At 46.9% G+C, this 23,913-nt stretch overlaps 2 protein-coding genes across 2 annotated transcripts; one reads left to right on the top strand and one right to left on the bottom strand.

Moving 5' to 3' along the window:
- Positions 1-960: 960 nt before the first annotated feature.
- On the top strand, positions 961-2,627 carry LOC127332724 (glycerophosphodiester phosphodiesterase GDPD6). Its single transcript, XM_071825115.1, has 4 exons — positions 961-1,434; positions 1,533-1,607; positions 1,701-1,810; positions 1,934-2,627. The coding sequence occupies exons 1-4, from the start codon at positions 1,248-1,250 to the stop codon at positions 2,483-2,485; spliced, it is 924 nt and encodes a 307-aa protein (XP_071681216.1). The 5' UTR covers positions 961-1,247; the 3' UTR covers positions 2,486-2,627.
- A 3,146-nt stretch (positions 2,628-5,773) lies between these two features.
- Positions 5,774-9,384, bottom strand: LOC127332725 (LRR receptor-like serine/threonine-protein kinase RPK2). Its single transcript, XM_051359055.2, has one exon. The coding sequence runs from the start codon at positions 9,356-9,358 to the stop codon at positions 5,996-5,998; it is 3,363 nt and encodes a 1,120-aa protein (XP_051215015.1). The 5' UTR covers positions 9,359-9,384; the 3' UTR covers positions 5,774-5,995.
- Positions 9,385-23,913: the final 14,529 nt, after the last annotated feature.

Below are 23,913 nucleotides of genomic sequence, written 5' to 3' on the forward strand. Positions count from 1 at the left end.
AGCCCGCATGGACGCGGAGACCGCTTCTTCCGCAGCGAATCAATCGGCTTTCTTCCTCCCTGCCTTTGCTAGTAGTACTACTGCGACGTTTCTTGTCGCCGGCGACAGAGCGCGGGCGCTCGCACAAGGGGGTCATCTCTTGCCGCCGTTCCGGTCGTCCACACGCCCGCGGCGGAAGCTGTACTCCGACCCAAGACCCCCGCCGACACCGCGGCGGAACAGGAAGCGCAGCGCGGCGGCGGACGCCGCGGAACCGTGCAGGTGACCTTGGGAGAGGAGAGCTCGACGGCCTCCATCCTACCACGTCGGGCCCCGGACGCCGCCGTCGGACCCGTCGGGAACATGTGACTGGACCGCCTTGAGGCTCCCGGAGACGAGCGCAGCGGCGGTGCCGGTGCCGGCGCCGCCGCGGCCGGGGATGTAGGCCTTGGAGGAGGCGGAGGGGCGCAAGCCAGAGTAGACGATGGAGGGGCGGGAGGTGAAGCAGAGGAAGAGCTCCGTGCCTCCACCGCCGCCGCCCCGGTCCGCATCCGCCGCCCCGAGCTGCGATTCGCGGCTGGCCCGCATCCGCCGCTTACTTTTCTTCATTATCTGTGGGAGCCCGCGTATGTACTTAAATGGGCCTAAATCTGTAGCGCCGCAGACGGCCCGCTACCGCTTGCACCCTCAATTCAACTGGGTCCCTCTCTCTTCCACCGCCATATCAGCACCTAGAAATGTCCATCTAGCAGATCGGACGTCTGAGAAAAAGAGTTTCCCGATATTATCTGCAGTATCCAAGCAGGCGCAAAATCAGGATTTTGTTTTTGCTTGAGGGAATAGGATATGGGATATTCCTCCTACTTTCCTCGTATATACACTCGGCGTCGCCACAACCCTAACTAGCTACCACAACCTAAGGCGGCCAGCGGTAGCGCCACGCCGCCAACAGGATTTCGCGCACCGAACGGGAAAATGGCTTCCCTTTGTACGTGCACACGCCGCCGACCTCTCCCGTGATCCCGCCGTGATTCGACGAATCAAATCCTCGTGCATATACTTCTGACCTGATCACCAATGCGTGTGCATGTGCAGGGATCGTGGTCGCGGCGGCGCTGCTGGTCCTCGGGTGCGCGTGCGGCGGCGCCACGGCGCGGCCGCTGGTCGGAGCCGCGGGGGCGAAGCAGCCGCTGCAGACGTCGCGGCCGTTCAACATCGCGCACAGGGGCTCCAACGGCGAGCTCCCCGAGGAGACGGCGGTGGCGTACATGCGCGCCATCGAGGAGGGCGCCGACTTCATCGAGGCGGACATCGCCGCCACCAAGGACGGCCACCTCGTCTGCTTCCACGACATGACGCTCGACGACACCACCGACGTCGCCGACCACAAGGAGTTCGCCGCCCGCCGCCGCACGCTCGAGGTGCAGTGGGCCAACGTCACCGGATTCTTCATCAGTACGCCCCGCCCTACAGTCGATCTATCCATTAACCGTCGACCTGATCTGTAGTGACTGTCAGTTAATCTCCAACGAACTCCCCCTGATTTCTCGCAGCTGATTTCACGTTGGCCGAGCTGAAGACGCTGAGGGCGAAGCAGAGATGGTCGTTCCGTGAACAATCACACAACGGCACGTACATCTATCACATTGATCCAGTTTTTTTAGTGAACGGTCAGTCTAGATTAAATCTCTTAATATTTTTTTCGTTTATCTTTTCTGCAGGCATTTCTCCCATCATCACCTTCGACGAGTTCATCAACATCGCTCTCAACGCCAAGAGGGTCGTCGGGATCTACCCGGAGATGAAGAGCCCTGTGTTCGTCAACCAGCACGTACACACTTAACCTACATAAACACAGCTACAATCATCGTATATATAACTAGCATTCCAATCCCTGAATCCTGATCGTTAATTTACGATGAACTCTGTGTGTCGGTCGATGACAATGATGCAGGTGAAGTGGGCGGACGGGAAGAAGTACGAGGACAAGTTCATCGCGACGCTGAAGAAGTACGGGTACGGCGGCAAGTACATGACCAAGCCATGGCTGGAGAAGCCCGTCTTCATCCAGTCCTTCGCGCCGACCTCGCTCATCTACGCCGCCGGCCTCACCGACTTGCCAAAGGTGTTTCTCATCGACGATCTGACGGTGCGCACTGAGGACACCAACCAGTCCTACGACGAGATAACCTCCGACGAGTACCTCGACTACATGAAGGACTATGTCGTCGGCATCGGGCCATGGAAGGACACCGTGGTGCCGCCCACCAAGGCCAACCGCCTCGCCACGCCCACCGACCTCGTCGCCATGGCGCACGCCAGGGGCCTGCAGGTGCATCCCTACACCTACCGCAACGAGAACCGCTTCCTGCACTACAACTTCAGGCAGGACCCCTACGCCGAGTACGACTACTGGCTCAACAACGTCGGCGTCGATGGACTCTTCACCGACTTCCCAGCCAGCCTCCGCCGTTTCCAGGAATGGACCACCAAAACCAAAAACTGATCAGGAAACCATACGTTCAGTTCAGATAGTAGAATTTTCTTACCCCTGTTCTTCCTCCTATTAAGTTGGGTATTGTTCTCACGATGTGAGATAAACTAATCTCAGGATTTTGTATTGGCGATACATCGATTCATTATTACATTGGGGCTACATTCTCTTTTTGTCTGTTGTGGTTGTGTTTTTTCTTCTTCTGGGGATTTATTTGATTCCACTAACAGACAGCAGTTTAAAAGAGACCAACTGTGTTTTAGATCATAAGATCCAAGGTTGTTTCCGCAGTGATGCTAACAGAGTTACAGGCTAATTTTCTGTCATATGATCTCTTGATTCTGAGAGTTTTCCCAACATACTAATCTCACCATTGTAGAATTTCTTACCCCTGTTCTTTCTCATATTAAGTTGAGTATTGTTCTCACGCTGAGATAAACTTATCTCAGGATTTTGTATTGGCGATACATCGATTCATTATTACATTGGGGCTACTTTATATTATTCTGCGTTTGCTGTGGTTACTCTTCTTCCGAGGAATTTATTTGGTTCCACTAACAATCAGCAGGTTACACAAGAGCAAATAGGAAACAAATCAACTGAAAATGTTCTTTAGGTGATCCAAGGTTGTTTCCCTAGTGGCCCTAACAGACTTACAGACTAGTTTTTATGTCCTATAAGAACTAGTTTCCCCAGGCATACTAAGGGCATGTACAGCGCAGAGCGCTTATACAGGCGCTAGGAATTTGATCCTGCCAGTTTTGCCCAATTCCCAGTCGTTTTCTTGGCATCGACGCACAAATAAGAGCTAGGCGCTTGAACAATACACGCAAAGTATGCCTACGAGCCGGCGGGGGCTTGTATGCATCTAGTAACTGCTCAATAAGTGTCTAGATAAGCGCTCAGGCGTTGTACATGGCCTAATGTCACCATTGTCTAACGTTCATATGCATGGTGCTACTGGAAAAGAAAGTGTGCAGTAGTCTTTATATAAAATGGTAAAGAGGGCTCTTCTAGGATCATCCATACAAATACGAAACAAGATTTTATCCTTACCAACTAGATCTTGTTGCACCTGGTAACAAACTTTCATAAACCATATCTCGAAGTACATGTCCTGATAGCCCAAAATCTCGATAGTTAGCTTTAGGTCTTCCGGTCAAAAAACAACATCGATGAAGGCATGTATGTGCACTAGTATGTGGTAGGGATTGCAATTTTTCTCGCATTTTCATTTTGTTAAATGAGAAAGAAACTCCCTAGGGCAAAAGTACGATAAATACAAGATATAGTAAAGAAGGCAATGCTTTACAGACTAATTTTTATGTCATATAATCATTGATCCTAGAACAACTAGTTTCCCCAGGCATACTAATATCACCATTGTCTAACGCTCATATACATGGTGCTACTGGAAAAGAAAGTGTGCAGTAGACGCAAAACTGTAACTCTAAGAAAATGAGCCCTCCACTTCTTCAGAAGCAAAAGCTTGACATGCTCCTGCCAGCGTGATGGTGCCACCTATTCTCAGTTACAGAAGCGACTAGCAACAATATCAGTCCATGTTTCTTTGCATTTTCCTTCAATTGGTGAGAACTGCCATGTTTCTTCAATAGATATCCCAACGATGCAAAAAAAAAAAGTGCCGGCTTTATAGCCGGCGTCCACGGCCTCTTCACCAACTTCCCTGCCAGCCGCTTCCAGGAATGGACCACCAAAACGAGAAACTGATCAGGCCTGAGACCACCATACGTTCAGTTCCGATAGTAGCTTGTTTTCCCCTGTTCTTCCTCCTATTAAGTTGTGTATGGTTCTCGTTTTCGCGATACATTGATCCATTATTATTACATTGGGGCTAGCTACTTTCTCTTATTGTGCACTGGCTTTGCTTTCTCTTCTTCTGAGGGTTGATTTAATTGCACTGACAACCAACAGGTTAAAATAGAGCAAATAGGAAACAAATGAACTTGCAACTGTTTCTAATGACGCTAACAAATTTACAGATTTTTTTCCTGCACTATGATCCATTGATCCTGGAACGACTAGTTTTCCCAGGCATACTAATGTCACAGTTGTCTAATGCTTATATGCATGGTCCTACTGGAAAACAAAGTGCAGTAGAGACATAACTGAAACTCTGAAGAGAATGTGCTTCTGCCAACGTGATGGTGTAACCTGTTTTTAGTTACGGTAAGCTACTAGCAACAATATTAGTTTTCGTTAAATTGGTGAGAGTTGCCATGTTTCTCTAATAGATCTCCCAACAAGGAAAAACTGAGGGTGGCGGCTTTATAGTGGCAGTTATTGACCTTTCTAAGAAGTGGAGCTGCAAATCACTAACAAAGACCCAAAGGTGTCAACTAAACCAAAAGTTGCAAATTCATCTTGCTGCTCCTGGTTGCTGCTGTACATAATGTCTACTTGCTGAATTAATTGACTGCAGACGTTTTGTATACAAGTTCAGTTCAGATAGTATTTTCTTTTACCTTAGTTCTTCCTATTAAGTTGGGTATGGCTCTCACACTGTGGGACAATTTGATCTCAGGGTATTGTTTAGGCGATACATCGATTTGTTGTTTTCTCTTCTTCTGAGGACTGATTGGATTGCACTAACAACCAGCAGGTTAAAAGAGAGCAAATACGAAACCAATGAACTGAAACTTTTTTTTAGATGATAAGATCCAAGGTTTTTTCCGTAGTGACGCTAACAGATTTACAGACTAATTTTTCTGGAATATGATCCATTGATCCTGGGAGTTTTCGCAGACATACTAATGTCACAATTGTCTAACGCTCACATGCATGCAAAGTGCAGTACATGCAAAACTAAAACTCTGAAGAGAATGAGCCCTTCACTTGTTCAGAAGCAAAACCTTGACATGCTCCTGCCAACGTGATGGTGTCACTTGTTCTCAGTTACAGTAAGCTAGTAGCAACAATATAAGGAAAAAAACTGAGTGTGGTGGCTTTATAGTGGCAATTATTGATCTTTCTAACAAGTGGAGCTACAAATCACTAACAAAGATCCAAAGGTGTCAACTAAACCAAAAGTTGCAAATTCATCTTGCTGCTCCTGGTTACTGTACATAATGTCTACTTGCTGAATCAGTTGACTACATCAGGACGTTTTGTATACATGACCAAATAATCATAAGCAACAATGAGAAATATTTTTATACAAACACTTGAGCAGATTATGGATGCTAAAATTTGCATGAAGACATCAAACTTTTGTAGATGCATTTTCCTGCATTGACGCTGACACACTGAAGAATCTTTAAATACAATAACATGGAGTCAGCCAATCGTAAATGAAATCTTTAGAATTAAGATTGTTAATTTACATCTGCTCTTCTTATCAGCAGACACATTAGTGGGCAATTAAATTAGAACTGCATTATACAAAGCTGGCATCTACAATATGAAATCTAGTTAAGCAAATGATTAGCACAAAACTCGTCAAGGGGCCCAAGTTGCAGCTATCTGTACCTTCTAAATGTTCAGTATGTGAAGCATGCACCCTTATCTGTGTTCCCGTATTGGAGGCTGAAGTTGCTTTAGCCGTTGAACAACTTGCTTCATAGTTGGTCTCACAGAGAGCGATTCCACAGTGCACATCACTGCTAAATGCAGCACCTCTATCAAGTCATCATGTGGGCCCACATCCCACAGACCATCAACAAAAAATTCACGACCACGGCCTTGACGGAGCAGCATGCATGCCCAAGCAACTATGTTAAACCCATTACCATAAGGCGAAAATGATGGATCCAGGGCCTTCTTGTCTGATATTAACTCCATCAGTACAACGCCATAGCTATACACATCGGCTTTATCTGAAACTCGGCAAGTCATAGCATACTCTGGAGCAACATAACCAAAAGTCCCCGCTACACCAGTGGTCGCATGAGTTTCTGAATTTCCCAAGAGCCTTGCCAGTCCGAAATCTGAGAGGTAAGCATTATGGTTAGTGTCCAACAAAATATTGTTTGGTTTCACATCACGATGGAGGATCCTAGGAACACAAGTGTCATGCAGATAAGCAAGTGCTTTTGCAATGTCCAGAGCAATCTTGTGCAGCCTCTTCCAGCCTACCGGTCTCTTGGATCTCTCTTGTATGAATCTCTCAAGGTTTCCTCCAGGCAAGTAGTTATATATGAGAAACATTTCAGACTCACCAAGATGGTAACCTACCAAGGTAACAAGATTGGGATGTCTTAATCTCCCAAGAGTTTTGATCTCAGCATGGAACTGCTGCGCTCCTTGGAATCTCCCAACAGAGAGCCTCTTTATAGCTACCAGCACTCCAGGTGAAATTTCAGCTTTGTAAGTGGCTCCAAAACCCCCACTTCCAATGCAATTGCTTGCGTTGAAAGTTCCGGTAGCTCGAACAACAGTCTCATAAGTGATCGGCACCCCGATTTCTTGGAAGATTATAACTTCTCTTCTTCCAGATGACCGAGCTGACATACAGGGTACACACTTTCGTGTGTAAATAAATAGTACAATCAGAGCAAGAAGGACTGCAACAATAGCTGTTGCAGATGTTATCGAAGCTATTTCAATTGCATTGAACGAACTGCTGTCTCCTTGATTTTGTGGATCCACAGGCGCCGTGTCGTTATCATTTGAATTCAGACCACGACCCTGCTGACCAGCCGAAGGAACCATCAGGGTATACATGTGACAAGACTGTAGCAAAGGATTCCCCATAACGCTGTCACATCCAACTGCGCTGCTATTTGTTGGCACTGGACCAGACAAGTTGTTGAATGAAACGTTAAACTTGGTAAGAGATGCCACATTAGCCAATTCAGCTGGTATCTCCCCAGTAAGTTTGTTATTATCAAGGAAGAGGTCAGTCAGATTTGCCAAGCCAGCAAGGGCACGAGGGATCTCCCCTGCAAGCAGGTTTGAGGACAGGTCCAGAACCTTAAGAGAGTGCAGCTGATTAATATCATCTGGAATAGTTCCATTCAGAAGGTTATGGCTTAAAGAGAGGAGCTCCAAATGCGGTAATTTCTTCACAGAAGCAGGAATCTCACCACCAAGCTGGTTCCTACTCAAATCCAATCTGATAAGATAATCCAACTGCCCAATGCTTGTCGGTATCAAACCAGAAAGGCGGTTACCAGCAACGCCAAGAACAACAAGAGAACGGCACAATGACCCAATCTCTGCGGGAATCCCTCCTGTGATCAGGTTGTTGCTAACGTCCACAATGAAACCCCTTGAACTGTTGCACTTACCGAATAGACCAGGTTGCAACTCGCCAGCAAGACTATTCCCATCAGCCAGGAAAGCATAGGCCCCTTGCATTCCCAGCTTCTCGGCAGCAATCGGCAATGATGTCACAGTTCCAGTAAAATTGTTCCTGGCAAAACTATGGTAGCTCGTCAGACCAGTAGCCATGACTCCCGGAGATGAAACGAAGCCGGCGATCGCCTGATATGCAAAGAAGGAAGTGTACTCCGACACCAAGTCATCAAACGGGAGGAGCTGGGCTGAAGGACAGTCCCTTGAGAGGAACACCGGAATCGAGCCGGACAGCCGGTTCCCGCTGACATCAAACACATCCATGCAAGGCACAGGCAGCGACGGATCGACCGAACCGGTGAACTTGTTGGAGCTCAAGTTCAAGAACTTGAGATGCGCGCAGTCCAGCAGGCCTCTAGGAATTCCACCGGAGAACAGGTTCTCGCCCAGGTTCACCATCTCCAAGCTCTGGCAGGACCTCCAGTTCCCCGGCAGCTCCCCCTCGAGGGTCGCCCGTGGCGCCCACAGCACCCGGAGCTTCGGCAGCGCGGCGACGGCGCCTGGAATCCCTCCCTGGAAGTAGTTGAAGTCCTCGACATCCCCGTCGTCCGTCAGACGACCGTCAACCAGGACGTAAGGGTTGGAGAGAACTAGGACCGAGAGTTGCGCGCAGTCGCCGAGCTCGGGCGGTATGGCGCCGCTCAAGCTGTTCCTTGACACGTCCAGGGCGCGGAGGTTGGCTAGACGCCCGATCTCCGGCGGGATGACGTCGTCGAGCAGGTTGGAGGAGAGCAGGAGCGCTTGGAGGTTGGTGCAGTTGCCGAGGCTCCGGGGGATGCCGCCGACGAGGAGGTTCCCGGAGAGGTCGAGGAGCCGCAGCGCGGGGAGCGCGCCGAGGGAGTCGGGGATGGCGCCGCCGAGCCGGTTGGCGGCGAGGGAGAGGCGGCGGAGGGCGGGGAGGGAGCCGAGGGCCGCGGGGAGGGACCCGTTGAGCGCGTTGTGGGCGAGGTCGAGGGTGCGGAGCGCGGCGCAGGGGAGGGACGCCGGGATCTCGCCGTGGAGGTGGTTGCCGGAGAGGTCGAGCGTCTGGAGGCGGCGCAGCGTCCAGATCGCGGGCGGGAGCGCGCCCGCGAGCGCGTGGGAGGGGAGGGCGAGGGTGTGGAGGTTGCGGAGGGTGGCGAGGGACGGGGAGAGGGTGCCGGAGAGGAGGTGGCCTGGGGAGGCGGGGAGGGTGAGGGAGATGATTGAGCCGGAGGGGCTGCAGGTGATGCCTGGCCAGCGGCAGTGGGAGGGCGAGGCGGGGGTCCAGGCGCGCAGGAGCCCGCCTGGGTCGGAGGTTACGGCCGCCTTGAACTTGAGCAGGGCCTCCCGCTCGTTGTCGGCGGCGGCAGATGGTTGAGCGGCTGTGGTGAGGAGGAGCAGGAGGAGGAGGAGAGTGGGTAGGGTTTGGGGGAGGTGGGCGGCCATGGGGAGCGACGGCGGCGGGTGCCGCCGTCGCATTGGAGTGGGGCAGTTGGGGAAGCTCGGGAGCCGGTGGCAGGGGCGGCGGCGGCGGCGGCGGGCAAGGGGCCGAAGTTGGGGTTTTGCGACGGGGAGCTGGGGGTTGCTTGGTGTGGAAGGTGGGAGCATGTGGGCGGTGGTGGAGTGGAGTGGTGGGTGTGGTTGGCAGCGAGCGAGGGGAGACTCTGGTTACTGTCACTGTGTCACACAGTCACGCTGCACTTCCGACGTGACGGCTGGATTTTGGTTGGATAGCGCCAGCACTTTGATATACAATCATCTTAATTTCTGCCAATTGCTAACTGAGTTTCCGGTAACACACACGAATGAATTTTAGAATCGACTGCAGGCATCTTTTCTGTGGGAACATAAACTGATGGCACAAGATCGCCGTGGATCGCCGGTCCAGTGTAGTCGACATCGGCGCGTGGATGTTGGCACCTAGAGGGCAGGGTGAGAATGTGAGATAGAGCCCTAGAGTGATAGATAGACTGCTAGTATTAACCAACGGCGACACTTGGATGTCGGCATGTCGTGTATTGTGGATGTGGTAGTAGCCAAGATATCAGTGAAGAGGAGTCGCCGCCACTCATTATTCTGAAAATTGATCATTCACAATTCTTCATTAATCTTTATTGTAAGAAGAAAAAATATTGTCATTTGTAAATATCACATGACTAGGTTTATAGTGTATTTACAATTAATGATTTATATAAAATAGATATGCATGGCAAGCAACTATTTAAAGCGGGTGGAGTGTGAACTAATACATTCAGCAGACCGAGCATGGCAACTATTTCCTCTATACTGGTTGAGAAAATTGCAGAAACCAACTACTCTTGGGGTTATTGTTGCAAAGACCAATGAATTAAATTTTTCGTTGCACAAACCAGTCACTCTGGGGGGGTGGTGGGGGGGGGGGGGTGATATAATAACCATCAGAAAAAGGAAATAAATTATATCAATACATCTTGATTGTGTAACAAAACTGGAGCAATATAGCTTCATATATGGCAGCGATATATCACAAATATGAATTACTTAAAATATAATTGCATCCAATTGGTACCCGATGCAACCAAATCTATGTGTCCGATGACACACACACGTCTATTAAAGGCACTGCCTGGAGGTGGTTCTAACCCATAACAAAATGGACCAGCTCCAAACACTGCCCCATGGATGGTTCTTTTTGTATAGGATCCGCTAAAGAAATAACCTCCTCCAACAAAATATTTTTAGAGGTGCTCAAAATTAAAACTCGTCTCCAATAATTTTTGTGGTGGTCCTAAGCTAGGACTCGTGGCGACTACGATAACGATGACTCCTATATCGGCATGTACGCTCTGGTTTATTCCCCGGCGGTGTGATAATATTCGTACGTTCTGACCGCTGGAGGCAACAACTGTGAAAATACGGGTGGCCCGTAGAAATCCGGACGACCCATATATAACACATGCGGGTGGATTATTCGGACGTTGCTGCCGCTCCGGTTTGGTGTTTTTACACCGACTGCAATGTCTTTGGGACCCCCGTAAACTATCAGGCACCGCGGAGGTGTTAATGCGGGGCGTATATTTCACCTGACTCCGAAGAATGGATCTTTAGAGGTGGTAAAAAAAAACCGACCACATGCGTACTTTCGAGGCGGCACAGAAAACCGTGTGCAAAAAAAATTATATTATCAGCGACTACCGCTAGGAGACAGAATGGATAACCGCCGCCGGCATATGGTGGGGAACCGCCTCTGGTGGCCAGTTCTGTACTAGTGATTCATATTATTCGGGTTTTAGTTTTCAAGTTCCTGTTTTTGACATAGAGAAATAATTTAAAAAAAGTGTGTCTCTATTATTCTACTTAGTATCGGCGGGACAATACTCTTATTTTAGCACGCAAACTGGTCTGGCTTAGTCCATGCTTTTGATTTATTTATTTTTGTATGGGATGTTCACACGCTGCCATGTCACTTATAAGGTGGGTTCTCATTTTCTAATACACTGCTAGACAGTATAAATAGATCATCATAGCTTCTTCTATGCAGTTAACTCTAGATTCAGTTTGTGCAATAAAAAATTTGAATCACCGGTTTGTGCAACAACAACCTTAAGAGTTCCTTCTCATACTGGTTTACTTGGCTTATCTTACCGAGGGCTGCGACAGTGGCGGAGCTTGCTACAATTTTTTTTTTTTGGGGGGGGGGGGGGGGGGGGCAACCAAAAAAAATTCATGATTGAAGGGGCAAAATGTTAAAAAAAATTCCTTCACTAAATTTGTACAACCTATGGGGGCGGTGCCCCCCCCCCCCCCCCGAGTTGTACATAGCTACGCCAGTACGCTTCGAACCAGGTCTGTGTCTATTGGTGTAGGAAATCTTCGGATACATGAGAAAATATGTTCGATTGTAGTGCAACCAAATCAAACGGAAATGGGATGTGATCGCGCATGCATTGGATGAAATTGTTGCCACCGGGGTCAAACAATTAAAGATTGATCATAGGTTTAGGAAATCTGGCATAATGAGATTTTTCTTAAATTTCACTAAAAGCCTAAACATGTATGGATGGAGTAACCATGTTTATCCGGCTAGTCCGCGATACATCACCTCATGTCTTTTCGCCCGCTCCAACCGCGCCGGGGTTGGGGGGAGTACATTACTGTGTGTGCGAAAATGACAAGATACGATGGGTTTTGGTGTGTTCGTATTTTTAATTGTCAAATCTCATCATTTCCGCGCAGCCAAGAATATATGGAATGTCGAGTTGATTTTTGGGTTGATCAATGTCCTTTGGATCTTTGAAATACAGAAGTACTGGACGGAAAGTACCATGTGCACATGAGCACAAGTGCTCCTTGGACTTTTGGATTTTTGAAATTTTTTAAAACCTTGCTCTTTTATGTTTTCTAAAATTATGGCATTAAATATATAGATAGATTTAGACACGAGGAGTGTAGTAAAAAAAGTCCCATTAAAAAATACTTTGTATTTTGGAAAATACAAAAAAGACAAATTTCTGACTATAAATAGTAGTACAATAGTACGTATATTTTGTCAGTGTACTGTCAGAAATTTATCTTTTTTGCATCTCAAAAAATATAACGTATTTTTTGACGAGACTTTTTTGATTCCAATCCTCATATACACATCTATCTACATATTTAATGTCATAATTCTTGAAAGCAGAGAAATATGAGAATCTGAAATTTTCAAAAATCCAAAAGTGAAGTGAGCACTGACTCCCATGTGCACAAAATCCTTGTCCCGTACTGGAGTACAATAGAGTGGTGAATGCGAGCGTATCCGCGAAATTTGTTTCACTGAATCAGAAGCATAGAGCTGATGCTGTTTGTCGCATCTTTTGGAGATAGAAGTAGTGATGAAGTATGCCTACCACCAGTGATGCGTACCACCCGCACCGATCCGAATCTAGGCTGCCTGCCACGGCCGTGTGCAGCAGTCCATACGCGGTTGCGGTTTCGGGTAGTACGTCCAACTGTCCAAAGGCTGGCTGGGTGCGCGCACGCGCTTGGCGTCTCGCAGGTGTGGTGCGGCGATTTACACAAAAATAATCCTTTGTTATAACTATAGCACAGATTGACCCTTCGGCAAACTATTTCATTCATCTAACCATTTTGTGTGGCGCTCCTCTCATGGGCGCCACACATGTGCCTGAGTGGCGCATGGGCGCCACACATGTGCCTGAGTGGCGCCCATGCCTTCGGCGCCACTCTCCCAGCCGATGTGGCGCCCTCGACGTTGAGCTGGTACGTCGATCCGACGTGGCAGGATGTGTGGCGCCGCTCCCATCGGCGCCACACATGCACTTGTAATTGCCCAAAACATACTGTAAGACAAATCGCCTGGGACTTAGCCGTTTTGGCGAGGCTCTATGTGTGGCGCCGATGCCACGGGCGCCACAGAAACAGCCTCGTCAAAACGGCTAAGGACCAAGCGTCCGGAGCCCCTGAATGTTTTCGACATATAAACAACATATGCGGCACCGATGCAAAAGAGTGATCGGTTACCTGCTCAGCGGTAATAGTGTCCAACTCCTCAGTGTAGTGCCTGTACATGATCTTTGAATCGATCGTCATCTCGGAGACGTTGTCCCAAAGGTATGCCCAAGTGGGCTCCCGATCAAGGTAGTTCCGGTGATGAGGCCATGACCTCTCGTTGAGTTGATTGGGCCACCCAACTGATAGGCGGTCCCAGCTCCATACGGAAAGTAGGAGCAAGCATCCACCAATACCGCCGCTCCCAGTCCTGCGACAAGCTTCGTCCAACTGCGTACATAAGACATTTCGTTAGTACTTTGTCTAGCACACTACTATAGAAGAATAGTACATACAACAAATCATCACCTGCCGGTAGAGGTAGGCAAGTGCCGCTGTTCCCCAACTCCACCGGTGCTCCAACACCGTAAGCGCCTTGAGCCAACACCAATGGGCCAGCTTCCCATCACTGTCAGCAAAGAGAGTCCTCGAAATCATGTACCATAAGTACACGCGGGTGTACGTCCTCAGAGTGTCCAAAATTAAGCCTAATCCAAGAGAAAGCTGCGCCGGCGGGAGCTCTCGCCTTTGGATCTGCTGGCTCCGGAGGAATAAGCGCCTCCATCTGCTGGCGCCACCCATCAGAAGTTGTGTTCATACACAGTGGGTCGCCCTGAATAGAAAGTCCAAGAATCATGGAAACATCCTGGAGAGTAGGGGTCGTCTCGTCGGCCCTCAAGTGGAAGGTGTGCGTCTCCGGTCTCCACCGGTCGACAAAGGCGGTGAGTACCGCGGCGTTCATGTTCGGCCCCCCACGGCTTACAAGCGATATGAACGGGAGAAGACCGGTAGGCTCGATGAACTCCGTGTACCTCTCGTCATACGCTATATCCACTGTGCCATGGTAACGAATCTTCAAAGGTTGAAGATCCGTTCTCCTCTCCGTCATATGAAAAGCCCGGTGATCTCTGTCATACTCTTGATCTAGGAGCCACACCATCCTACATGTTTACACAAATACACCATATTATGAGTCATTCCTAACAAATATGAGCAACACATACATGAGAATATATCCAAATAAGCCATCACACATACATCACATACATACATATATATACTTATCTATGTTTCGTACACATACACATTCATGAAATTTGATGTCTAGGGTTCCTCCACAAATCTAGGATATATACATATCTAGGGTTCCTACACATACACATTCAACACATACATGGCCATTTCAACACATACATAGCCATTTCAAATCTAGTTTCCATGTCTTGGATTCATGTACAAATCTAGCAAGATCTATGAAATTAGTGGATGAATGTGAGGGATTCGAAGGGGATTACCTTGAGGAATGGATGGGGAAGAGATTGGCCGGTCAGATCTGACGAAATCGTGGCCGATTTGGTGGGGGAGAGGGGGGAGGAGGAGGAACCGCCGGCCGCCTTGCAATCTTGAAGCCACAGAGAAGAGAAAGAAGAAGATGGTCGGGCTGGGGGCGGGCGCAGGCGCCACACTTAAGTGGATGTGTGGCGCCCGTGGCATCGCCGCCACACTGTGAAGTGTGGCGCCCGTGGCATCGGCGCCACACATAGAGCCTCGCCAAAACGGCTAAGTCCCAGGCGATTTGTCTTACAGTATGTTTTGGGCAATTACAAGTGCATGTGTGGATCGGCGCCACACATCCTGCTACGTCGGAACGGCGCACCAGCTCAGCGTCGAGGGCGCCACATCGGCTGGGAGAGTGGCGTGGAAGGCACGGGCGCCACTCAGTCATGTGTGGCGCCTATGAAAGGAGCGTCACACAAAAGAATTAGATGGGGGGTCTGTGCTATAGTTGCAACAAAGGCTTATTTTTCGTGTAAATCGCCGTGTGGTCCGGCCTCTCACCCGCTGCTTTCGGCGTCGAGTTCCGAAAGCGAGGCGGCCCAGAGCCCACCACCTCATATCCTCACGTACGGCCCCGCAGGCAGCAAGGGATTTGGGATTGGCGGTCCGGCGACAAAGGGTCGGCGCCCGTGCTCTGAGTGGACCGACGTGGGGCCCGGCAGCCGTCAACGACGGGTAGGGGCCAGTCAAAACTGCGGCTGCGGATGGTGCCGTGTTCGTCGTTCCAGACCACCAGTTAAACAGATCAAATGCTTTGCTTGCCCTGAACCGAGCACGAGCAATCGTGTTAGGCGGGGAAGCCTCTTGCTACGTCGATCGATGGCGACGGACGATAAGATTGTTCGTGACGGCAAGAGGCTTGGAGCCATCGGTGTAGCTTTGTTGGCTTTGGAATAAAGAAGCGCAGAGTACACACCAGCGGACGGAAACCGTTCAATTTTTCCGGCGGCATATCAATCAAAATCCAACATGTCGCCCCCTTCCCATATCAACATCACTTGTATGTCTAGGCTGAAAGAAGAACGGGAGAGGCCTCCTTCCTTCGTCCCGTTCGTTCTCTTTGGCAAGTTGGCCATAGTTAGGCCCGTCTGGCTAAGGGTATGTACAAGTACAATGGTGTTGAGTTAGCCGTATGTAAATCTGCACACGTCAAAAATTTGATTACGTGGAAGAACGAGAAAAGGAAAAAAGGCAGAGGCTGTCTGTATAATTAACGACGGTCTATTCTCGTAAATATCATGGCTTAGTTTTCCCCATTGTATGGAGGGTGTGCAAGATCTTGTCTTCCGTGGAACAATCTCTCCTCTTTCCCGTGAAAATTATTCTCGCGTGATGGAAATCTTAGAGCTCCACCTCTTCTTCGGCACGATTTGCTTGTTCCCCACCTCTTCTCCTTCACACAAGAGTTGTTAGCATAGAACCACCACATTTCTAGGTAAATGTAGATTTTGGTACAAGTTTATATTCTGGAAGCAAAAAAAAAAAACTACCACATTTTGCTGAATTTTTCGCAAAAACACTAATCCTTCTCTGAAAACGAATTGACACGATTTCTGACATATCGGGCCCACCTGTCAGTGCCAAATTTTCCTAACGTGTAGTGGAACCCACCTGTCAGACCCAATTAAGAAACTCAAAATATCTACTGAAAAGAAGAAAAAATAGTGAAAATAAAAAAGCAAAAAGTAATCCCTGCCAGTTCTCCACCCGACGCCCCCGCACTCCTCCCCCACCCCAACCGCCGCCGCGGCCGTTCTCCGGTGAAGGCTCCCGCGGTCATGCTTTTGCAAAGCAGGTTGCGGTCATAATCCGTGTAACACCCCAAGTTTTGTAACCTTGTTTGTTTGTCCAGAGTGCAAAAATTAAAGGGAACATAAACTTTTTCTAATGGTAAGGTTTGATGAATTGCCTTGATCTGTTTGTTAAGATGAATTGCCTCGACCTATTTATCAAGATGAATTGCCTTTATCTGCTTCTAAATGAATTGTCTTGATCTGCTTGTTTAAAATTTTCTTGAGATACCTCTTAGCAAAACCTTTCTAGAAGTAAAACCAATTAGCAACTCATTAAACACCCTATCTGTTTGGTCAAGGAAAACTCTTTCTCCTTCTCACTACATCTGCCCCTATGACAACTTTCACTAGGGTTTTCTCGAAAGGAACATCAACACATCAAGATCAAACCTACACCACCAAGTCTTGGCTAGTCCAAAAGTGTATATGGATTCAATCTTTTCTACTCCAATTCAAACCTTTTCACTTGTGGCAATGTCAATGTACCTAACTAGAATTCATATTTGTGATGTGTTTTACCTCACCATATCCTTGATTCAAGGTTTGTGATCATCTACTCCCAACTCCATCTTTCTCTTGTCCCCTCTTCAACTATCCTAGCTAGAAAACAAAACCAATTTTGACTAAGTCCTAAAATTGTTATCACATACAATTTTGGAGCCATTAGCTTTATTTATCCTTTGCCATCTCAGGCAATGCACTTAGCCCTTAAGCTACCTTGTGGTGTGCACTTCCCAACCCTACCAATGCTTGGGACCAGATCACCCATCTACCCACTTATCTTTGATGGATTTGAAGCCAAGTCAATAATCTAATTTGGCACTGTTAAAATATTCAAACTTTAGAAGTTGTTTCCTAAGCCCTCACAATTGTTTTAGGTGAACTCAAGGCATGGACCTCATCTACGCAACTCCCTCTACAGCTTCCATTTCTTGCATGTTCCATGGGTCCTTGCAACCCATATACTCAACTTGATCTTATACCCTATCCAATGTTTTAGGTCTAAATCCCTTCTCCCACTCTGATCTTTGTTTTCTTTAAATTCAAGTTTAATTTTCACAAAACCAAGAGTGAAAATGATGGCTAAATTATCTAGTAATCATCTACCCTTGAGAAAATACTTTCCCAAAATTATTATATATCAAATCATGTTATTTCGATTTCTTTCCAAAAATTCCCAAAACCCTCATTTACGTTCTCCTCTATTTTGACCACAAAATTATATCTAGTTTTATCAAAACCTTTTCAAATTATTTTCTCAAATAAAATATAAAACGTGGGTGGTATTTTATATCACCTTATTTCCACCCAAAAAAAAATTCTATATAATTATTCTCTTGGTTTACTTTTGACAAAAAGGCATGTTTATGACACTTACGCCTTTTCTTGCTTTTTATTGCTTCTTTTAAATATGAGAAAATATACCTTGCTTAATAAAGTGAGTAGAGAATTTTGAAATCCTATGTTCTACCTAGATTCTTGTAATGTCCCAGGTTTAGAGACGATCGAGGGGTAGATTTTAGAAAGGGATGTGCATTGCATAGTAAATTCTGGGGAAATTTCGCGCTTTTAAACAAAAACTGCATCGAAGGGGGACAAGTTTCTCTCTCGACACCTTACAGGGTTAGGGTTTCGAGAGTGCGACAAACTTGCATCTCACTTCACTAGTTTAGGGTTTTGAGAAGAGAGGGGAGAGTTTACTTGATTGAATTCTAAATGATATGACATGGTTGAATTCAAACCAAGGTTGAATTTGAATTTCAAATTCAAACATTAAATAATTACTTAAATAATTCAAATGAAGAAATTCATTAAGTAAATGATCAATAATAAACAAGATGAACAATAATAATAAAGTAAAGCTCATTAGGGAAAACTTTGAGCTTTATTGATCATCACACAAGATACATTGTCTTTACAATATTCATAATGGAAATAGATGAATATTACAACTCATTACAAGAATTGGTGAAATTGAAAATAATAAAAGGAAAATAGGAAAAATTACAAGTTAATGATCCTAGTCTAAAATCCACTAGATCATCTTCATTTGATCTTGGTTGTGATGAATTCCAAATCCATTTTGATCCATTCTTGATCCCTGCACAAAAATCACAACAAAGAGAAGTTATGCCAAGTGGCATAGCCACTTGGCAGGTTAAAAATCAAATGGAAATGGTGGATAATATCACAGCTCTGCCGAGCTGATCCACACCAAGCCAAGTGCAAAGTATCTGGTTCACACAGACACACAAGCAAAGACACACATCATGTGTGCATGCTCAACACCTACCACCGGGTGTGCATGCGGCACAACACACTCACACATCATCAAGTGAGTCACCAAAGTGACAAGCAGGAGTCGTCGACCAGGGATGCAAGAGAGCACCATATATAACCTTTACAGAGCCAAACCCTAGCCATTTGTTCATCCATCGACAGCAGCAGTGGTAAGTTCACCAAGAACACCAAGAACACCAAGAACACTTAGAACAGAAGAACAATAAGCCACCGTGAAACCATCCAGGACAAGCTTTCACCAAGAACTCGTCAACCTGTGAGCAAATACCAGATGGAGTAAAGCACCACAAGCTTGTAAGGAGGAGAAGGGCAAGCAAACCAAGCATCACAGAAGCAATCCTCTACAACAACACTTAATTCTAGGAGCTGGAGTGAGGTATACCACACAAAAGCCTGAGCAAGATCATATCTTGCTCATAAATAAGCATACAATGCATCATCGGAGCACGTAAGGGTAGAATACCCTATGTGTGTCATCATCCTGCTACTGTGCCATTTGGTGCAAGCATAGATGGGTAAGACCACTAGGTAAACATCCTAGGGGAACAACAGCTTATGCAAATCCATGCATAACTAGAGGAATCCAGCCAAGAATGCAACCATAGCTAGCCTAACCCACTCACTAATCACCTACACTAGCTAGGCCATCAGACTATAGACAAATTCTTGTCTATAGAATTTCTCAACATCAAAAGCCACTGGAAGTCCAGTATTGGATCAAGCCAGTGAGCATCTACCCATCACTGAAAGCCACCAAACAGGGGAGCCATCCCAGGGCAAAGACATAAATACCGCCAGGATCACCTCAACCACTTAACCAATTCCAACAAAGAAACCATGCACGATATCATCACCCAAAGAGGGTTCAAAAGGGGCTAGGGTACCCAACCAGTGGTTGGCATCCCGCTAGCCCTAACAAATTCATTGAAATGATCATCACTGAATCTCAGTTCACATTATTTATCCATTTAATCAAGCAAGGTTAAACAGATAAATAAAAGAGACAAGCAATTGATGCACCAGGGTCTTGCAAATGATCAAATGGATCATGACAGGCATCAATTGATGCTTAAGCAAGCAACAGCACACATCAGGCCAGGCTTGTGTGATACACAAGTGAGCAACAGTGAGGCACAGACACCAAAGGGCAGCTGTTATTACAAGCAACCGGTGATCATATGAACACTGAAGCTTGTTAGAGCATGCTACCGCATGCTAGAACTCATTCTAAGCAATTAACACATGAACAGATAATTAAATAATCGAACAATTGCATCACAGATAAGGGCATCGTGCTTTATAATTATATCCAGAAGCACATCAAAGGCTGGATGAACCAAAGGATCATAATACACAAGAAAAGCACATATCAATTCATCACTGGATCACACTGCTAAGCCAACAGTAATGCTCAATTGAGCATAATCATGAATCTGAACTAAATGAACTAGCCCAGAGGCACTGGCACTTGCAAGTATGCAAGGATTAACCACCACAATCAAGCCAGGGACAAGATTAAGCACACACAGTATGCCCTAGTGACAGTAAAAAGAATAGGAGCATGCCAGTAGGCCATGAGCATCACTGGATGCTCATGAGCAATTATAGGAGGACCACAGCCAAAGATTACAATGAACAGAAATAGCTAGGAAGCACAGTGAGCAATTGAGCAAGAACAGCACAGCCCAGTAAGCTAGGATCTATGGCGATGCTAGAAGCCAAGCACAGCAGAGCATCAACAACAGCAGGCCAGCACCTCCACAAGGAGGGAAGCCATGGCCAGGGATACTGGAGGAGGAAGAAGAGAGGCACAGGAGAAAGAGGGTGGCGGAACACTTACCTGGAGCAGCAGCACTACAGCTTGCCATGGCGGCACGGCGGTACGGACCGGCCACGGCAGCACCAAGCCGCGGCCAAGCCAGGCGGTCGCCGAGGCGCAGGGCTCCAGCGCAACCACGGCGGGGCACACGGCCACGCCACGGCGTCAGGATCAACGGCTGCGACGAGGTGGCCGCGGAAACCCTCGGCCATGTCGCAGAGATGTTGGGGAAGAGCGGTGGCGGCGGAGGAAACACGGATCGGCGCGGACCAATCGACGCGCCGTCGTGCGGCCGTTCGATTGCGTCCGATCTCGCCGGCGGGGACGGCCGGTGGCGGTCGGAATAATTCGGCGACGGCGAGGCGACCACGGTGTCGCGAGAGCAAGAGAGAGATTAGGGTTTCGCGCGAGGAGAGGGGAGAGAACGAATGGGCCGACCGAGCCCAAAGGGTGGCTCGGTGCGACCTAACTCCGCTGGGCCACCCCCGACAGGTGGGGCCCAAGGGCATTTAGGTCATTTCCTAATTCCAAAAAAATACAGAAACTTTGAAATTATGTAAGAAATGTTAAATAGCTCTAAAAAATAATTAAAAATATGAAAATAGATCAACATAAAATTCTCTATCCAAATAAAATATCAGAGAGAATTTTTGAAGACAATGAAGAATAAGTCTTAATTTGATGACTTAAAATACTGATTTAAATCACACATATTAATTTCAATAATGAAAATAGTCCAATAATGCATTTGGACTTTAAAAACACCTTGACAACATTTCAAGGTTGTATTTTACCCTAATTCAAGTATTCCCAAATCATTCTTAGTATTAACCTCTTACATGAAATAATAACGACATCGGAAGGGGGGAACAAACCCTAAAAATGGAATCATGCATAATTGCTTCTTTAACCATTGCCCTTATCGGACAATGATGCTATTTTTCAGAACAAGAGGACAAGGGTCAGTCCCATACCTTCCAACCGCAGAACTTTGCAGTTGTTCTGTGCAAGTTCATCACTTGCTCATGTCATTTGAGTATTTTTACCAAATTACTTGCAAAGTATTATGTTTATCACTATTGCATAAAAAACCAAAACCACTATTTTCATAACTATGAATATGACTATGTGGTGGGCAATGGAACCATGGATTGTGTTGATATGGTGGAGGTTCCATTGCAAGGGTTTATATCCATCTAGGATTAAACAACAAATGTCGCCAGTGATTCTTGTGCCGTAATACCCGTGTTAACCATAAGATCTGGAGTGGGACGGAGTAGTCAAAAGTGTTTCCACCTCTCGTACATCCACGGATGCGCTTACCGTAGACACTTGACCCAGGTTGGGCAAGCGGTGGGGTGGGGATCCCATTCTAATTCCCCACGGTAAGTGGTCTATGATGGGTTGCAGCTACCGGCGAAGGAGTTTGGTTAACGAGTCCCAAACTGTTGTCGTGGTCGGGGTCCATCCTTAAGTGGTATAAGAGGACCGACGAGGACCTGTGGTCGGGGTATGCAACAAAGGGTGGGTGTGCGAGGTAGCGGAGGAACATGATTGGCTAGACCTTATACCGGCCTCACACCAAAGGAAGTGTGGACGGGAAAGCTGCCCGGTTGGCACCAAGGTTAAGATCTCTTATGGGTAAAGCAACACACCTCTCAGAGTGTAAAGAATCGTGACTGTCACTCCCTCGTTCCGGATTGAGGAATCGCGAACGCGGCCGGAAAGGAGCTCCATGAAGTTCTAGTAAACCGGTGAAGGCTGACGGACATAGCTCTTTGAAATAAAAGCAATCTCTTGAAGAAATGTTTATTAAAACTTGCATTGGTGTTAGAATTTCTGGTCTAATATCGTAGCTAGTGCATTAAACACCTCTTATCTATAATGAACTTGTTGAGTACGCTCGTACTCATACCACTCTTAAATCCCATGCTTAGATTGTCTGAACCGTCTGGAGGAGGACTACGACAACAATGAAGGAGCCGAGGTTATCGGCTATGATGCACCTGACCTCTCAGGAGGAGTTGAAGGCGTAGACTACATCATCGTCTACGGATCCGGGGAGGCTTCCGGAGAAGAACAAGCCTAGAGATATCTGAGGAGTAGTAGTAGCCGAGCAGCACAAACTCTTACCATGTAGCTGCTCGATTAAATAAATGTTTTGTTTAATGAGACAATGGTATTGTAAGTTAAGTTGGGTTCACCTCGAACCCAGGAGATATCCTCTTAGGACCCAAGAGGAGCTTCGAGACGACTTGTGTATGTGTATTGTAATAATATGTGAATGAGTTATGGACCTTGCTATGTTCTGTTGTACTACTCTGAGGGATGTGATATTTGCGGAATGGTACTTCGCGAATGTTATATCAACGATCGGCATACTACAACATGCGGTGGTATGTGGTCACCACAGTTGGTATCAGAGCAAAAGCTTTGACCTTAGGTTGGAACCTAGTAAATGGGACCAAACGTTAGGAGTCAAATAGGATTAGTAAAGAATTCTCTAAAAATATGGTGTATATTCAATTGAGAATACAACAATCATATCTTTTAGTGCGATAATTCTTTATTATCTCTATTATGATGCATTATTACTAATCTTATAATCTTCTATTTCTACAGCCAACATGGCAAGTGCACGACCGGGAAGAAACGTGAAAGTTATGGATTCCACATTGAACGAATACTAAGGAGGACTTGCTGATATCCTACGAGCCATGCTATTGGAATTTGGGTGTGATCCCCAGATTCCAGTAAAGAAGTACATGTTCTATGATGGACCGGTGTTGGCCAAGTGCAGAGTAGGACTGCGACTTCCCGAATCTTTGGGAATGAGCATAGTCATGCCAGCTGGAGAAGCTAGGACAACCAACACAGCCTATCATATAGCTGTTATGAGAGCCATAACCGACATACGGGAACATAAGACAAAAGAGCTTATGGATTCCGAGTTCTCCCATATTCCTCATAATCAGGAGGAGGAAGATCCCATGCTCAACCACTACAAATACGCCAAACGCAAACCCATAGCAGCGGCAAAATATATGGATAATAGCCGTAACTTCATATCATTACTCTTTCAGCTGAATCATCATCTGATAGGAGCTATTGATACGATGCTAGAGGAATTTACCGAACCCAAGGAGGAGAGTAGGGAGAAAGAACCTATGGATAATGTAGTGCACACACCAGTTTATTCAGCTGGTGACTACATCAGCTTTGATCCACTTGCACGTGAACCTACACCTGCTACACCTGGGAACTACCTGGGTAGTTCCTATGGGGGATACGAAGGCGGAGAGGAATCCGGAAACAACCAGCGTTCCGAGACTCCAATCGAGAATTCCAGGGGTTGGCGTTGGGGAAATGATACTGGAACCCAT

The sequence above is a fragment of the Lolium perenne genome, chromosome 2 (assembly GCF_019359855.2).
Source record: "Lolium perenne isolate Kyuss_39 chromosome 2, Kyuss_2.0, whole genome shotgun sequence".
Classification (NCBI taxonomy): Eukaryota; Viridiplantae; Streptophyta; class Magnoliopsida; order Poales; family Poaceae; genus Lolium; species Lolium perenne.